Source organism: Hypanus sabinus, chromosome 8, assembly GCF_030144855.1.
Source record: "Hypanus sabinus isolate sHypSab1 chromosome 8, sHypSab1.hap1, whole genome shotgun sequence".
NCBI classification, from domain to species: Eukaryota; Metazoa; Chordata; class Chondrichthyes; order Myliobatiformes; family Dasyatidae; genus Hypanus; species Hypanus sabinus.
This window is the reverse complement of record NC_082713.1, coordinates 89,197,167-89,216,508: the sequence shown is the minus strand read 5'-3', so window position 1 is coordinate 89,216,508 and position 19,342 is coordinate 89,197,167. Positions and strand designations below refer to the sequence as shown.

The 19,342-nt window shown below is 47.3% G+C and overlaps 1 protein-coding gene across 1 annotated transcript in view; it reads left to right on the top strand.

The window, feature by feature from the left end:
- LOC132397646 (sodium/hydrogen exchanger 2-like) overlaps positions 1–19,342 on the top strand; it is a 369,476-nt gene that overhangs the window by 107,925 nt on the left and 242,209 nt on the right. Inside the window, exons 4-5 of the mRNA XM_059976415.1 lie at positions 9,783–10,000; positions 10,134–10,330. Coding sequence (XP_059832398.1) covers positions 9,783–10,000; positions 10,134–10,330 — 415 coding nt within the window. The remainder of the gene's footprint in view (positions 1–9,782; positions 10,001–10,133; positions 10,331–19,342) is intronic.

Below are 19,342 nucleotides of genomic sequence, written 5' to 3'. Positions count from 1 at the left end.
CTAACAAGCCTGATAGAGTTCTTTGAGGAGGCGACCAGGCATATAGATGAGGGTAGTGCAGTGGATGTGATCTACACGGATTTTAGTAAGGCATTTGACAAGGTTCCACATGGTAGGTTTATTCAGAAAGTCAGAAGGCATGGGATCCAGAGAAATTTGGTCAGGTGGATTCAGAATTGGCTTGCCTGCAGAAGGCAGAGGGTCGTGGTGGAGGGAGTACATTCAGATTGGAGGGTTGTGACTAGTGGTGTCCCACAAGGATCTGTTCTGGGACCTCTACTTTTTGTGATTTTTATTAACGACCTGGATGTGGGGGTAGAAGGGTGGGTTGGCAAGTTTGCAGATGACACAAAGGTTGGCGGTGTTGTAGATAGTGTAGAGGATTGTCGAAGGTTACAGAGAGACATTGATAGGATGCAGAAGTGGGCTGAGCAATGGCAGATAGAGTTCAAACCAGAGAAGTGTGAGGTGGTACACTTTGGAAGGACAAACTCCAAGGCAGAGAACAAAGTAAATGGCAGGATTCTTGGTAGTGTGGAGGAGCAGAGGGATCTGGGGGTACATGTCCACAGATCCCTGAAAGTTGCCTCACAGGTAGATAGGGTAGTTAAGAAAGCTTATCGGGTGTTAGCTTTCATAAGTCGAGGGATAGAGTTTAAGAGACTTGATGTAATGATGCAGCTCTATAAAACTCTAGTTAGGCCACACTTGGAGTACTGTGTCCAGTTCTGGTCGCCTCACTATAGGAAGGAAGTGGAAGTATTGGAAAGGGTACAGAAGAGATTTACCAGGATGCTGCCTGGTTTAGAGAGTATGGATTATGATCAGAGATTAAGGGAGCTGGGGCTTTACACTTTGGAGAGAAGGAGGATGAGAGGAGACATGATAGAGGTGTACAAGATATTAAGAGGAATAGACAGAGTGGACAGCCAGTGCCTCTTCCCCAGGGCACCACTGTTTAGTACAAGAGGACATTGCTTTAAGGTCAGGGTAGGGAAGTTCAAGGGGGATATTAGAAGAAGGTTTTTCACTCAGAGTGGTTGGTGCGTGGAAAGCACTGCCTGAGTCAGTGGTGGAGGCAGATACACTAGTGAATTTCAAGAGACTACTAGACAGGTATATGGAGGAATTTAAGGTGGGGGGTTATATGGGAGGCTGGGTTTGAGGGCCAGCATAACATTGTGGGCCGAAGGGCTGGTAATGTGCTGTACTATTCTATGTTCTATGTTCTATAAAATCCTTGGCAAACCTGTGTTTACCGAAGTGTGGAATAGATGTGTGGTGGACTGACTGGCTGTGTTATGGCTGGTATGGGAACACCAACACCTTTGAGCAGAAAACCTTACAAAAGGTAGTGGATTCTGCCCAGTGCATCGCAGATAAAACCCTCCCAACCACTGAAAAAATCTACATGAAATGTGGTCGTAGAAAAGCAGAAACCATCATCAAAGATCCTCACCACCCAGTCTCTGTTCTTTTCTCACTGCTTCCATCAGGAGGAGATACAGGTGCCTCAGGACTCACACCACCAGGTTCAAGAAGAGTTACCCCTCAATTGTATCTGCCTCTAACACTCAATTTGCCTGGTGGTCCCATATACCAAGCAATCTCTGAGTGAAAGATGAAACACTTATCCCTCAAATCTTATTTAAATTTCCCACCTCTCATTTTAACTATATGCCCTCTAGTTTTAGACTTCCCAAGCCCAGGGAAAGACTCTGACTGTTAACCTTGTCTATTGTTGGTATTCTTTTTTGTGCCTTGTGGCACATTGGGCAGCATTTTGTCCTGCTGTTGAACAAAAGGGGATAACTACTCTCATTTAAAGACTTCTATCTTGCTATTTCATGTTTGTTATTTATTGCTATCTATTTATAAATGCATTTTCACAGTTTGTTGTCGACTGATCCTGTTACAATTACTGCTGTATAGATTCTTTAAGTATGCCTACAGAGAAAGATCTCAGGGTTGTATGTGGCCTGATAATAAATTCTACTTTGATCTTTGAATGAGCCACTGAGTTTAAGAGTTGGGCTGCCATATTACAGCTGCATGAAACACTGATCAGAGTGAGGCTGACGTGTTGTGTTCTGTTCTGGTCACCACACTATAGAATGGATGTGACGGCGTTAGAAAGAGTGCAGAAGAGATTCATCTTGGATGGAGTGTTTTACTTAAAGTGGGATTGGATTGGCTGTGTCACTAGAATGTAGGAGGCTGATGGGTGGTCTCATTGAGGTTATGGGCATAGATAATGCTAAACTGAACAGTGGTGGAGTGACATCAACACCGGACTTTGAGGAAAATGGTCCTGGCTTTGAGTCCTCCTGGCTCCTTACACACTGTCCATCCCTGCTGAGCATTAAGTTAGCAACTTGGCCTAATAAAAGCAGACAAATGCTAAGGAAACAGCAGAAAATGACACCTGATGTGCCACAAGGCATGAAAAGGAATACCAATAATAGATTTGGTTAACAGTCAGAGTCTTTCCCTGGGCTTGGGAAGTCTAAAACTAGAGGGCATATTGTTAAAGTGAGGTGGGAAGTTTAAATAAGATTTGAGGGATAAGTGTTTCATCTTTCACTCAGAGATTGCTTGGTATATGGGACCACCAGGCAGATTGAGTGTTAGAGGCAGATACAATTATGCCATATAAAAGGCATCGGGTCTGGGACCTGAAAAGGATCAGAAACAAACAGAGAGTTATAGTCCTACTGCAGACAAATGGGATTTGTGTTGATCGACTTCACACTCACAGAAACTATGGGCTGAGAGATCTGTTTCTGTGCAGTACATCTCCATGATGTGCAAGCTCAATTTATCCACATCTTCTGTGAAAGACATTTATCTCTTTTAACCTTTGTTGTCTCCCCCTAGACAACATTGTCTTTGACCAGAGCAGCTCTGAAGACTGTTCGTAGGGATGGACAGGACACCATTGGCTTGTGAATTAGTCTTACACTTATGACAGCAAAAATGTCCGGAAGACAGCTGGGATAACTAGACTTTGGATGATGATGGAGTCTGAGGACAATGTCTCCAAATGTCACCAACTTCTCTTGCAAAATTCTATATACATTAGAGAACATTTTGATTGGTGTTTATCACAGTCTGTTGTGGGGGCTACAATACACCAGCTCGACAGAGCAGCGCTGTAGGGGGTTGTAGATTCAGACAGCTCAGTCACAGCACAACCCTCCCCATCGACGACAACAGCAACAGGCAGAGCCTCAGGAAGGCAGCATCCACACCACCAGGACACGTCTTATGCTGGTTATCATCGAGGAAGAGGTGCCCACACCACCAGGACACGTCTTATGAAAATATTTTCAACATTTCAGAAGCATTTCAAGTTAGAGAAGGGAATTTTGCAAACTCAATGCAGATTGTGAAATATTTATTCATTTCTTGCGTATTTAAGTAGCTAACTTTGGGTTAGCTTGTATAGGATAAATGTGAAAGAAACATCCAAAGAAAGGGTGGACTAGAATATTATTCCTTCTACCCAGCACCATCTACCTAACCACACAAATTTTGATTTCCCTGTAATCCAAAAATCTGATTGTTACAAGATTAATTGTACTGAATTATCTAACTGCTGCAGATCACATGTTTCACAAACCTCAGATGAAATTCCTCCATATCTCAGTTTAAAATAGCCATCCCCTCATCTTGAGGGGGTGTCTCCTACACTAAAACACTTCTCAATATATCTATATAACCTCACATTATATATTTTCACAAGAGTTCCTGTTAATTCTTCTACAGTTCAGAATGGACAAAGTTATTCTGATCTATCTTTCCTTAAGACAACCCCTTCAATCCAGAAATCAATGAAGCTTTACCTCAGCACCTTTAAGGAAGGTGGACCCTGTTTTAAATAATGAGGCTAAATTGTAGGCAGACAACTGTGACTCCTGGACAGTTTTGGTAAGAACCACTATATAACAATTGGCATTATTTCAGTTAATCTCCTGAATAATTAACACGTACAGACAAGCTGGAGGAACTCAGCAGGTCGGGCAGCATCTGTGGAAACGAGACCCTTGGTATTGTTTACTTTGTGTATTTCTTTCAGATTTTTCTAAGCACAGATATTTAACCACCTTCTTTAAAATAGTATTGTTTTTCTATTCCTCTCACGAACTGTATAATTTCCTGACATTATTTTCCTTCTTTATATCCGCTGTTTCGGTCTTTCTTCATCCTATTAGATATTTTGTGTCTTCACAGCTTGTGGACCCATGTGATAGAAAATTTTCCATAAGTTACACTTGATTCCTTCACTAAGGTGTGGATGTGACTAGTTGGGGTCTGTTACTAATCTCTGTGGCATGCCACTATTTAAACTTTGTTAAGACAATGAGATTTAATAGCAGAATTAGGCCAGTTGAACCATTGAATCTGTCCTACTATTCAACCAGAACTGATTTTTCTTCTATCCCATCTTCCTGACTTCTCCCCATAACCTGTAAACCCTCACTATCAGTTATTGTCAATGATTGTGTTTCCACGGGATTCAACAGCAAAATGTTGAAGTGATTCACCACCTTGAGGCTGAACGACATTCTGCAGTGAGAGAGATCCGATTGCACTGTGCCCATTGTCAGTGCCAATGAACGTTGATCCACTGAGTTTGTCCCTTGCAAAACAAAGGCAGGTCTGACATCCTGCTCATTGTCCCCATATATGATAGATACTCTCCCATCATTGTGGTTGCAATCATTCCCAGGATGTGAGGGCTAAGCATGCTTGACTGTCTTCATAGCTTGGAAATAATTATCCTTTCACAAAAATTATCATTTTGGGAAAAGACTGTCACAGTGTGTCTCCTCCTATCCTGTCTGAATCTTAGAGTTTAAGTTGGTGTTCCCTTTAACCAGCTGCATCAAGAGAAGCGGATCTTGTGTTTTGGAAAATTATCCAACACCTCCACTATATCCTACACAGTTTTTGTCAGGAAGCGTAGAGGAGGCTTGGCCCAAAAGCAGAGCATCGGAGACGATTTAGTGGTGAGAGATAACTTTCTCAATAAACTGCAAAATAAGCCACTAGGGGCCACAAAACAGGAGAGAACAGGTACTAAATACAATAGACAACAAGGTAACTGAAGGCTAGGAGCCATTTGTTCAGGCTGGCTGGTATGACGGGTGAACCAGAACTATGGATGGGAGCTGGGTTTAAATAGGCTACAAGTGATGAACGTAATGAGTGGCAGATAACTCCTGTTAGGTGGGTGGAGGCTGTGTAGACCTGACAGCAACCCCCCACTCCATGGCCCAGGGTGATCCAGAGGTCCAGTGGAACTCCTTAATCAGTGATGGATCCAAGATGACACTGGACAGCACTCAAGAGCTCTCCTCCAGTACCTTTCTTCGTCAACCAGATACTGCACAGATAATGCATTATGATGTGAACCCATAAACCAGCAAGCATTATACAATGGACCACCTTCCGACATCCTGGTCCCTGGAGGTTCAGGTTTGTGTGGCTGAAGGTACATGGAAAATGAGCTTGAGTCAGGACATGTGAAAGGTAGGTGTGATGCTGAGGAATGGTGGCAACTGGAGATGGTAAATGACTAGATTGATGCAATGGGTGTTCTTGAAGGCTCCAAGGAACTGGTTCTCAAGGGAAGATTTCTGGTGGACAGCCAGAGCAGTCTGGCTGGGTGCCACTGGTAGTTGGCCAGGTGGCAATAGGCACTATTGTCAGCAAGGATACCCCTCTGTGATCTTGTCCACGCAGCCTAGCAGTGGCAAGCCAGGCTCCGGCGGACAGAAGCTCCACTGTTGACTCCTGCATGGGGAACAACGGAGGTTATTAGCCATGAAGTACTTCCAGTTGTAATGTGGCAGAGGTGGTGTGTAGACTGTGGAATAGTTCATCCCAGAGCCAATACTTCTTCCCATGTGGAAGGGTTCATGCTGGTAAAGCATCGCAGCAACCTCTCCACTTGCTAATTGGCTCTTCCATAGTGATTGTTCGTCGATGGATGATAGCCAGAGGACAGACTCACTGAGGTGTGGAGGAGAGAGGAGAAGGCTCAGTGGAAGAGGGAGACAAACTGTGGGCCCTGGCCTGACACAGAGTCCTGAGGGCAACCATGGAGAGGAAGTATATGCTGGAGAACCCGATCCATCATTTCAGCAGATGACAGAAGTTTGTGAAGGGCAATGAAGTGGGCATCTTGAAGAACCAGCCCACCACTGTCATAATCGCAGTGGTCCCATCGGAAAGAGGCAAACCCATGAAGAAATCCTTAGCGGTGGGACCATTGGCATTGAGGGACTGGTAATGCCACAGGACCCCATTGGGACCAGGGGGACATTGTTCGAAAAATTGGATTGGACTCATTAAGGGCAGGCAGCAACAAACTGACAAAGGGTACGGAGGAGATTTACCAGGATGCTGCCTGGTTTATAGCTTATGCATTATGATCAGAGGTTAAGGGAGCTAGGGATTTACTCTCTGGGGAGAAGGAGGATGAGAGGAGACATGATAGAGGTGTAGATAGAGTGGACAGCCAGTGCCTCTTCCCCAGGGCACCACTGCTCAGTACAAGAGAACATGGCTTTAAGGTCAGGGGAGGAAAGTTCAAGGGAGATATTAAAGGAAGGTTTTTTACTCAAAGAGTGGTTGCTGTGTGGAGTGCACTGCCTGAATCAGTAGTGGAGGCAGATACACTAGTGAAATTTAAGAGATTTCTAGACAGGTATATGGAGGAATTTAAGGTGAGGGGTTATATGGGAGGCAGGGTTTAAGGGTCAGCACAACATTGTGGGCTGAAGAGCCTGTACTGTGCTGTATTGTTCAATGTTCTATACATCTGCGATCATGGTGAGCTACTAGAAATGGCATCACAGAATATCCAGCGTCCATTGTGCACCTGGATTGTGAGGGGTGGAGCCACTGGTGTGGCTCAGAACACACAGCCACTGTCACGTGCAGGCGATTGTCAGGCGTGTTGGCCGGAGCAGGCTTGTGCTGTTTCTCCAGGCCCCATCTGTTCAGAGCAAAGATCTGAGAGGATGGAATGAAGAACCGAGGTTGATCTCCATTTCAACTAGGTCAAACTGCCGTGACAGGGCATCTGCCTTAATATTCTTGGACCCGGCTCAGTGGGAGATGGTGAGGATGAATTGTTTGAGGAAGAGCCCAGGGAGCCTGATGTGGACTAAGTTGGCAGGTTTGTTGTTTAGATATCAGGTTCTCGTGGTCAATCCAGATCAGGAAAGGCCCATCAGCCAAAACCTCCATTCCTACAAGGCCCTTTTAATGGTGAGTGGACCCCTGTCTCCTACTCCATAACGGCTTTGTATAGTGTTGAACTTGCATGAGAAGAACGCACAAGGTGTGTCTTCCCATCCAGTCCTCACTGGAAAAGGATGGCCCAAGCACTCAAGTGAGATGCATAAACCTTTACCACAAAAAGTCCAGGAAGATTCCTATGGGAGCAGTAATGAAGCTTCTCTGGAGCTCCTGGAAAGTGTCTCGAAAGCAGCACTCTAGGTTTTCTGTGAGGTAAGTAGTTTGTTTTGCGGGGGGGGGGGATCTGGCAGTAGTTCCTACTAAAATGGTGGTTGGAGAAGCTCAAGAATTGCTGTAGCTATTTGAAGGAGCGAGGTCAGGGCTGTTCATCAACAATGGCAGTTTCTCTAGGGAAATGGTTATGCCTTGGGCTGAAAATGACAGAGCCCAGGAAGGAAGTAACTGAGGTGTTGAAATAACATTTCACTAACCTGCTGTAGAGCTGGCTTTCAAGGAGATATGAACAGATGTGGTCTTGTGGGTCCTTGGAAAAGGTGAAGATGTCATTGGGGTAGATGAACACATACCTGTGGAGAATGTCTCAGAGGACCTTTTGATGAAGGCTGGGAAAACAGCTGGACTGTTGGAAAGTTTAAAAGAGAGGGCCAAATATTCGCAGCACCCAGTTAGTGAACGCGATCTTCCACTCATGCCCTGGTTGCGGTGGATTAAGTTGTATGTGCTCTGTAAATCTAGTCTGATGGAGATCTGGGCTCTGTGCAGTGTTTTCAAAGTGTGATCCATCAAGGGAAGAGAGTAGCAGTTCATAAAGGTGATTTTGTTGAGTCAGAGCAACAGAGATCCCCATTTTTCTTTATTGACAAAGAAGAATCCTGCACCAGCTGGAGACTGGGATGGTCAGTTGAAGCCGTGCTGTCGCACTTTGGCACTGTCGTGTCCCAGGAGGGTAGAGAGAGAACAATCTCACGGAGGGTTGGTGACTGTGAAGAGTTCTGTGGTCTGTGAGGTGGCAGGATGCTGGCTTCCCTTTTATTGAATGTTTTGGCTAAATTGTGATATTCCTATCAGAGTCTGGTGAGGTTGAGGGTTTCCTCTGCTTCCACAGATTTACAGGGTGAAGTCAACTGAGATTGCAGTCAGGTGGGTCCCCAATTCAGCACAGAACTGGATAATCAGATGAAACAAGGGTCATAAGTGAAGAGTCAGGATGGGAGCACAAGATGGGAGGAGTTAATAAGGAGGAATTAGATGGACTTGTGCTCTTTCTCGTACTCATGTACACAGGCTGTGTGTGTGTGATCTGACCATTGCAGGACTTGTCAGTGGCTGTAATGCTGAAGGGCCGAGAGATAGGTTTGGTCAGGAGTCCAAGCTGCACACACAGAGTCTTGTCCAGAAAGTTGCCAGCTGTACTGGAATCCACCAGAGCCTCCAGTGCTAATAGAGCAGTTGGCGTGTGGAGGAGGAAAGAGAGAGTGAGTCAGGCTATGATGCTGGAATGAGGGGTCAGGGAGAGTTTAACAGATAGAAGCCCCTCGTGTCTTCCTGGTGGTGCCACTTACAGAATGCAGTGAGCATTTGATGTGTGGATGGTTGGCTGCTCCACAGTAAGTGCACAAGTTTTTTATCTTCACTAACAATCACACTCAGGGGGTTTAAGGGAGTTCTCCTTAACACAATGGGTTCCAGTGACATGTGGATCCTGCAGCCTGAAATGATTCTGGGAATGGAACTGGTGTCCTGGAGGGTCGTTCCATAAGACACCACAGTGCAGAGGGTGATGAGGCTTGCATGGGGATCTAAAGAATTTGCTACATCAGGAGTTACCATAATTGCATTAAAAGCTTGCTTATGCATTCCTGTGAGATGTCCCCAGAGAGAATTATGGCTAGATTTTAGACTTTGGGACATGGGGTCTAAATTTTTGTAATTTTTAGCAGTGACATGAAAGAAGTGCAAGTTTTCTTCAGTTCTTGGGTAACATTGGTATCTTTCCACCTGTCCAGTGCCATCTATTTTGGTCCTAGTAATACTTAGTGACTGGACCAAGACTGTCTGTATTTTCCATTTATCATCAGCAGAGAATCATAGAATATATTGTCAGATTTTGGTGGTTTAAAGTGGTGTTTTAAATTGAAACAGTTGGCCTTCAAATTTCCTGTAAATGTAGCTCAGAGGCAGCACGCTCATTTCGGAATCAGATCATGCCCCAGTCAGAGACTTGAGCGGGTTATCTCAGTATTGTACTGAGGGAGGGCTGGCTGGTGGTGTAGTGATATCAGTGCTGGTTCCTCCAACTGGGTTTCATTGGTTTGCTGGAAGAAGCTGGCTAAATCTGTTATCAAGAAAAAAAATTATTTTACTGGGGGCTCATTCAATACAATAATGCTGGGATGTTATTAGGGATGTTGTTAAATAATCGCACCCAAATACTGATAAAAATAATTGTAATAAAAAGAAAGTTCTGATTGTTTCACAATTAAAAGAATCGTTGTAAATGTCTATTCCAGAATAATAACTTGCTCAATGAGTATGAAACGATATGTGGAGGCTAACATTTCTCAGAAATCTCACACTACAATCAAGTACTTCATGAAGATGTGGAGCAGTGTGAGTGAGACACTCATCTTCATATTCCTCGGAGTTTCTACGATTGGGGACAAGCACGAGTGGAGCTGGCCTTATATCTCTTTCACAATGCTATTTTGCCTTGTCTGGAGAGCTGTTGGTAATTAAAATTTATTTTCCCTCTTTTCAAATAGTGAAAAAAAAATCACTTTCCTCATTTTTAACATCAGTTGAATTTCTGGTTTGACACTTAAGTGCAATATCTAGTAATGGATTTCTTTGTTTGATTCCAGGAGTTATTTTCCTGACATTTATTGTAAATAAGTTTCGTGTCAATATGGTGACAAAGAAGGACCAGTTCATTATAGCCTATGGTGGATTGCGGGGAGCAATATGTTTCTCCCTTGTTTTCTTACTGCCAAACTTCCCTCAGAAGAAACTGTTCACTACAGCCACAATCGTAGTCATTTTCTTTACAGTTTTTGTTCAGGTAAGCAGGGAACTTTTTGACAAGTCAATCTGTTACATTTATGCAAATCTAAAAACTGCTAATGCTGGATATCTGAAAATACTGGAGACACTCAACAGTAAGAATTTATCTGTGGAGAGAGAAGCAGAGTTAATAGTCAACCTGATGAGTGTGATATTTACTGCATTAGCATGCCAGGTCCAGTCAATCCACACCACAACAGGAGAAATGTCAGGTCCAGTTAATCTAGACCTCAATACAAGAAATGTCCCGTCCAGTCAATCCACAGCACAACTGGAGAAATGTCAGGTCCTGTCGATCCACACCACAGCAGGAGGAATGTCCGGTCCAGTCAATCCACACCACAATAGGAGAAATGTCCGGTCCAGTCCGTCCACATCACAACAGGAGAAAAGTCCGGTCCAGTCGATCCACACCACAACAGGGGAAATGTCCGGTCCTGTCGATCCACACCACAACTGGAGAAATGTCAGGTCCTGTCGATCCACACCACAACAGGAGGAATGTCCGGTCCAGTCAATCCACACCACAACAGGAGAAATGTCAGGTCCAGTCGATCCACACCACAACAGTAGGAATGTCCGGTCCAGTCGATCCACAACACAACAGTAGGAATGTCCGGTCCAGCCAATCCACAACACAAATGGTGAAATGTCTGGTCCAGTCAATCCACACCACAACAGGGGAAATGTCAGGTCCTGTCGATCCACACCACAACAGGAGAAATGTCCCGTCCAGTCGATCCACAACACCACAGCAGGAATGTCCGGTCCAGTCAATCCACAACACAACAGGAGAAATGTCAGGTCCTGTCAATCCACAACACAACAGGAGAAATGTCAGTTCCAGTCGATGCATTACACAAATGGCGAAATGTCAGGTCCTGTCGATCCACTCCACAACAGGAGAAATGTCCAGTCCAGACAACCCACCGCACAACAGGAGAAATGTCCGGTCCGGTCGATCCAAACCACAACAGGAGAAATGTCCTGTCCTGTCAATCCACACCACAACAGGTGAAATGTCCTGTCCAGTCAATCCACACCACAACAGGTGAAATGTCCTGTCCTGTCAATCCACACCACAACAGGTGAAATGTCCTGTCCAGTCAATCCACACCAGAACAGGAGAAATGTCCGGTCCAGACAATCCACACCACAACAGGAGAAATGTCCCGTCCAGTCGATCCACACCACAACAGGAGGAATGTCTGGTCCAGTCAATCCACACCACAACAGGGGAAATGTCCGGTCCAGTCAATCCACACCACAACAGGAGAAATGTCCGGTCCTGTCAATCCACACCACAACAGGGGAAATGTCCGGTCCAGTCAATCCACACCAGAACAGGAGAAATGTCCTGTCCTGTCGATTCACACCTCAACAGGGGAAATGTCAGGTCCTGTCGATGCATTACACAAATGGCGAAATGTCCGGTCCAGTCGATCCACACCACAACAGGGGAAATGTCCGGTCCAGACGATCCACACCACAACAGGAGAAATGCCCTGTTCAGACAATCCACACCACAACTGGAGAAATGTCCGGTCCAGTCAATCCACCGCACAACAGGAGGAATGTCCGGTCCAGTCGATCCACACCACAACTGGAGAAATGTCCGGTCCAGTCAATCCACTCCACAACAGTAGGAATGTCCGGTCCAGTCAATCCACAACACAACAGGAGAAATGTCCGGTCCAGTCGATCCACACAACTAAAGGAGAATTGTCCGGTCCAGACGATCCATACCACAACAGTAGGAATGTCCGGTCCAGTCAATCCACACCCCAACAGGAGAAACGTCTGGTCCAGTCAATCCACATCACAACAGGGGAAATGTCCGGTCCAGTCGATCCACTCCACAACAGGAGAAATGTCCGGTCCAGACAATCCACTCCACAACAGGAAAAATGTTAGGTCCACTCATTCCACACCACAACAGGAGAATTGTCCGGTCCAGACAATCCAAACCACAACAGGAGAAATGTCAGGTCCAGTCGATCCACACCAGAACAGGAGAAATGTCCGGTCCTTTCAATCCACACCACAACAGGCGAAATGTCCGGTCCAGTCGAACTACACAAGAACTGGAGAAACGTCCAATCCAGTCGATCCACACAACTAAAGGAGAATTGTCCAGTCCAGACAATCCACACCCCAACAGGAGAAATGTCTGGTCCAGTCAATCCACACCCCACCAGGAGAAATGTCCAGTCCAGTCGATCCATACCACAACAGTAGGAATGTCCGGTCCAGTCAATCCACACCACAACTGGAGAAATGTCCGGTCCAGTCAATCCACCGCACAACAGGAGAAATGTCCAGTCCAGTCGATCCACACCACAACAGTAGGAATGTCCGGTCCAGTCAATCCACACCCCAACAGGAGAAATGTCCGGTCCAGTCAATCCACCGCACAACAGGAGAAATGTCCGGTCCAGTTGATCCACACCACAACTGGAGAAATGTCAGATCCAGTCAATCCACACCACAACTGGAGAAATGTCCGGTCCAGTCAATCCACACCACAACTGGAGAAATGTCTGGTCCAGTCGATCCACACCACAACTGGAGAAATGTCCGGTCCAGTCAATCCACAACACAACAGGAGAAATGTCCGGTCCAGTCGATCCACACCACAACTGGAGAAATGTCCGGTCCAGTCAATCCACCGCACAACAGGAGAAATGTCCGGTCCAGTCAATCCACACCACAACAGGAGAAATGTCAGGTCCAGTCAATCCACACCCCAACAGGGGAAATGTCAGGTCCTGTCGATCCACTCCACAACAGGAGAAGTGACCGGTCCAGTCAATCCACACCACAGCAGGATAATTGTCCGGTCCCGTCAATCCACAACACAACATGGGAAATGTCAGGTCCAGTCGATCCACACCACAACAGGGGAAACATCCGGTCCAGTCGATCAACACCACAACAGGAGAAATCTCCGGTCCAGACAACCCACACCACAGCAGGATAATTGTCCGGTCCCGTCAATCCACAACACAACATGGGAAATGTCAGGTCCAGTCGATCCACACCACAACAGGAGAAATCTCCGGTACAGACAACCCACACCACAGCAGGATAATTGTCAGGTCCAGTCGATCCACACCACAACAGGAGAAATGTCCCGTCCAGTCGATCCACAACACAACAGTATGAATGTCCGGTCCAGTCAATCCACAACACAACAGGAGAAATGTCCGGTCCAGTCGATCCACACCACAACTGGAGAAATGGCCGGTCCAGTCAATCCACCGCACAACAGGAGAAATGTCCAGTCCAGTCGATCCACACCACAACAGTAGGAATGTCCGGTCCAGTCAATCCACAACACAACAGGAGAAATGTCAGGTCCAGTCAATCCACACCACAACAGGAGAAATGTCCCGTCCAGTCGATCCACAACACAACATGGGAAATGTCAGGTCCAGTCGATCCACACCACAACAGGAGAAATGTGCAGTCCAGTCGATCCACACCACAACAGTAGGAATATCCGGTCCAGTCAATCCACAACACAACATGGGAAATGTCAGGTCCAGTCGATCCACACCACAACAGGAGAAATGTCCCGTCAAGTCGATCCACAACACAACAGTATGAATGTCCGGTCCAGTCAATCCACAACACAACAGGAGAAATGTCCGGTCCAGTCGATCCACACCACAACTGGAGAAATGTCCGGTCCAGTCAATCCACCGCAGAACAGGAGAAATGTCCAGTCCAGTCGATCCACACCACAACAGGAGAAATGTCCAGTCCAGTCGATCCACACCACAACAGTAGGAATGTCCGGTCCAGTCAATCCACAACACAACAGGAGAAATGTCCCGTCCAGTCGATCCACACCACAACAGGGGAAATGTCCGGTCCAGACGATCCAAACCACAACAGTAGAAATGTCCGGTCCAGTCAATCCACACCACAACAGAAGAAATGTCAGTTCCAGTCGATGCATTACACAAATGGCGAAATGTCCAGTCCAGTCGATCCACACCACAACAGTAGGAATGTCCGGTCCAGTCAATCCACACCACAACAGGGGAAATGTCAGGTCCTGTCGATCCACTCCACAACAGGAGAAATGACCAGTCCAGACAACCCACACCACAGCAGGATAATTGTCCGGTCCCGTCAATCAACAACACATCATGGGAAATGTTAGGTCCAGTCGATCCACACCACAACAGGGGAAACATCCGGTCCAGTCAATACACCGCAAAACAGGAGGAATGTCCGGTCCAGTCGATCCACACCACAACAGTAGAAATGTCAGTTCCAGTCGATGCATTACACAAATGGCGAAATGTCCGGTCCAGTCGATCCACACCACAACAGGAGAAATGCCCTGTTCAGACAATCCACACCACAACAGGAGAAATGTCCGGTCCAGTCAATCCGCACCACAACAGGGGAAATGTCCGGTCCAGTCAATCCACACCACAACAAGAGAAATGTCCCGTCCAGTTGATCCACACCACAACTGGAGAAATGTCCGGTCCAGTCGATCCACACCACAACTGGAGAAATGTCCGGTCCAGTCAATCCACAACACAACAGGAGAAATGTCCGGTCCAGTCGATCCACACCACAACAGGGGAAATGTCAGGTCCTGTCGATCCACTCCACAACAGGAGAAATGACCAGTCCAGACAACCCACACCACAGCAGGATAATTGTCCGGTCCCGTCAATCAACAACACAACATGGGAAATGTTAGGTCCAGTCGATCCACACCACAACAGGGGAAACATCCGGTCCAGTCAATCCACCGCACAACAGGAGGAATGTCCGGTCCAGTCGATCCACACCACAACAGTAGGAATGTCCGGTCCAGTCAATCCACACCACAACAGTAGAAATGTCAGTTCCAGTCGATGCATTACACAAATGGCGAAATGTCCGGTCCAGTCGATCCACACCACAACAGGGGAAATGTCCGGTCCAGACAATCCACACCACAACAGGAGAAATGCCCTGTTCAGACAATCCACACCTCAACAGGAGAAATGTCCGGTCCAGTCAATCCACACCACAACAGGGGAAATGTCCGGTCCAGTCAATCCACACCACAACAAGAGAAATGTCCCGTCCAGTCGATCCACACCACAACTGGAGAAATGTCCGGTCCAGTCAATCCACACCACAACTGGAGAAATGTCCGGTCCAGTCGATCCACACCACAACTGGAGAAATGTCCGGTCCAGTCAATCCACAACACAACAGGAGAAATGTCCGGTCCAGTCGATCCACACCACAACTGGAGAAATGTCCGGTACAGTCAATCCACCGCACATCAGGAGAAATGTCCAGTCCAGTCGATCCACACCACAACAGTAGGAATGTCCGGTCCAGTCAATCCACAACACAACAGGAGAAATGTCAGGTCCAGTCAATCCACACCACAACAGGAGAAATGTCCCGTCCAGTCGATCCACAACACAACATGGGAAATGTCAGGTCCAGTCGATCCACACCACAACAGGAGAAATGTCCAGTCCAGTCGATCCACACCACAACAGTAGGAATGTCCGGTCCAGTCAATCCACAACACAACATGGGAAATGTCAGGTCCAGTCGATCCACACCACAACAGGAGAAATGTCCCGTCCAGTCGATCCACAACACAACAGTATGAATGTCCGGTCCAGTCAATCCACAACACAACATGGGAAATGTCAGGTCCAGTCGATCCACACCACAACAGGAGAAATGTCCCGTCCAGTCGATCCACAACACAACAGTATGAATGTCCGGTCCAGTCAATCCACAACACAACAGGAGAAATGTCCGGTCCAGTCGATCCACACCACAACTGGAGAAATGTCCGGTCCAGTCAATCCACCGCACAACAGGAGAAATGTCCAGTCCAGTCGATCCACACCACAACAGGAGAAATGTCCAGTCCAGTCGATCCACACCACAACAGTAGGAATGTCCGGTCCAGTCAATCCACAACACAACAGGAGAAATGTCCCGTCCAGTCGATCCACACCACAACAGGGGAAATGTCCGGTCCAGACGATCCAAACCACAACAGTAGAAATGTCCGGTCCAGTCAATCCACACCACAACAGAAGAAATGTCAGTTCCAGTCGATGCATTACACAAATGGCGAAATGTCCAGTCCAGTCGATCCACACCACAACAGTAGGAATGTCCGGTCCAGTCAATCCACACCACAACAGGGGAAATGTCAGGTCCTGTCGATCCACTCCACAACAGGAGAAATGACCAGTCCAGACAACCCACACCACAGCAGGATAATTGTCCGGTCCCGTCAATCAACAACACATCATGGGAAATGTTAGGTCCAGTCGATCCACACCACAACAGGAGAAATGTCCGGTCCAGTCAATCCACAACACAACAGGAGAAATGTCCAGTCCAGTCGATCCACACCACAACAGGGGAAATGTCAGGTCCTGTCGATCCACTCCACAACAGGAGAAATGACCAGTCCAGACAACCCACACCACAGCAGGATAATTGTCCGGTCCCGTCAATCAACAACACAACATGGGAAATGTTAGGTCCAGTCGATCCACACGACAACAGGGGAAACATCCGGTCCAGTCAATCCACCGCACAACAGGAGGAATGTCCGGTCCAGTTGATCCACACCACAACAGTAGGAATGTCCGGTCCAGTCAATCCACACCACAACAGTAGAAATGTCAGTTCCAGTCGATGCATTACACAAATGGCGAAATGTCCGTTCCAGTCGATCCACACCACAACAGGGGAAATGTCCGGTCCAGACAATCCACACCACAACAGGAGAAATGCCCTGTTCAGACAATCCACACCTCAACAGGAGAAATGTCCGGTCCAGTCAATCCACACCACAACAGGGGAAATGTCCGGTCCAGTCAATCCACACCACAACAAGAGAAATGTCCCGTCCAGTCGATCCACACCACAACTGGAGAAATGTCCGGTCCAGTCAATCCCACCACAACTGGAGAAATGTCCGGTCCAGTCGATCCACACCCCAACTGGAGAAAAGTCCGGTCCAGTCAATCCACAACACAACAGGAGAAATGTCCGGTCCAGTCGATCCACACCACAACTGGAGAAATGTCCGGTCCAGTCAATCCACCGCACAACAGGAGAAATGTCCAGTCCAGTCGATCCACACCACAACAGGAGAAATGTCCAGTCCAGTCGATCCACACAACAGTAGGAATGTCCGGTCCAGTAAATCCACAACACAACAGGAGAAATGTCCCGTCCAGTCGATCCACACAACAGTAGGAATGTCCGGTCCAGTAAATCCACAACACAACAGGAGAAATGTCCCGTCCAGTCGATCCACACCACAACAGGGGAAATGTCCGGTCCAGACGATCCAAACCACAACAGTAGAAATGTCCGGTCCAGTCGATCCACACCACAACAGGAGAAATGTCAGGTCCAGTCAATCCACACCCCAACAGGGGAAATGTCAGGTCCTGTCGATCCACTCCACAACAGGAGAAATGACCGGTCCAGTCAATCCACACCACAGCAGGATAATTGTCCGGTCCCGTCAATCCACAACACAACACGGGAAATGTCAGGTCCAGTCGATACACACCACAACAGGGGAAACATCCGGACCAGTCGATCCACACCACAACAGGAGAAATCTCCGGTCCAGACAACCCACACCACAGCAGGATAATTGTCCGGTCCCGTCAATCCACAACACAACATGGGAAATGTCAGGTCCAGTCGATCCACACCACAACAGGGGAAACAGCCTGTCCAGTCGATCCACACCACAACAGGAGAAATCTCCGGTACAGACAACCCACACCACAGCAGGATAATTGTACGGTCCCGTCAATCCACAACACAACATGGGAAATGTCAGGTCCAGTCGATCCACACCACAATAGGAGAAATCTCCTGTACAGACAACCCACACCACAGCAGGATAATTGTCAGGTCCAGTCGATCCACACCACAACAGGAGAAATGTCCCGTCCAGTCGATCCACAACACAACAGTATGAATGTCCGGTCCAGTCAATCCACAACACAACAGGAGAAATGTCCGGTCCAGTCGATCCACACCACAACTGGAGAAATGTCCGGTCCAGTCAATCCACCGCAGAACAGGAGAAATGTCCAGTCCAGTCGATCCACACCACAACAGGAGAAATGTCCAGTCCAGTCGATCCACACCACAACAGTAGGAATGTCCGGTCCAGTCAATCCACAACACAACAGGAGAAATGTCCCGTCCAGTCGATCCACACCACAACAGGGGAAATGTCCGGTCCAGACGATCCAAACCACAACAGTAGAAATGTCCGGTCCAGTCAATCCACACCACAACAGAAGAAATGTCAGTTCCAGTCGATGCATTACACAAATGGCGAAATGTCCAGTCCAGTCGATCCACACCACAACAGTAGGAATGTCTGGTCCAGTCAATCCACACCACAACAGGGGAAATGTCAGGTCCTGTCGATCCACTCCACAACAGGAGAAATGACCAGTCCAGACAACCCACACCACAGCAGGATAATTGTCCGGTCCCGTCAATCAACAACACAACATGGGAAATGTTAGGTCCAGTCGATCCACACCACAACAGGGGAAACATCCGGTCCAGTCAATCCACCGCACAACAGGAGGAATGTCCAGTCCAGTCGATCCACACCACAACAGTAGGAATGTCCGGTCCAGTCAATCCACACCACAACAGTAGAAATGTCAGTTCCAGTCGATGCATTACACAAATGGCGAAATGTCCGGTCCAGTCGATCCACACCACAACAAGGGAAATGTCCGGTCCAGACAATCCACACCACAACAGGAGAAATGTCCGGTCCAGTCAATCCACACCACAACAGGGGAAATGTCCGGTCCAGTCAATCCACACCACAACAAGAGAAATGTCCCGTCCAGTCGATCCACACCACAACTGGAGAAATGTCCGGTCCAGTCAATCCACACCACAACTGGAGAAATGTCCGGTCCAGTCGATCCACACCACAACTGGAGAAATGTCC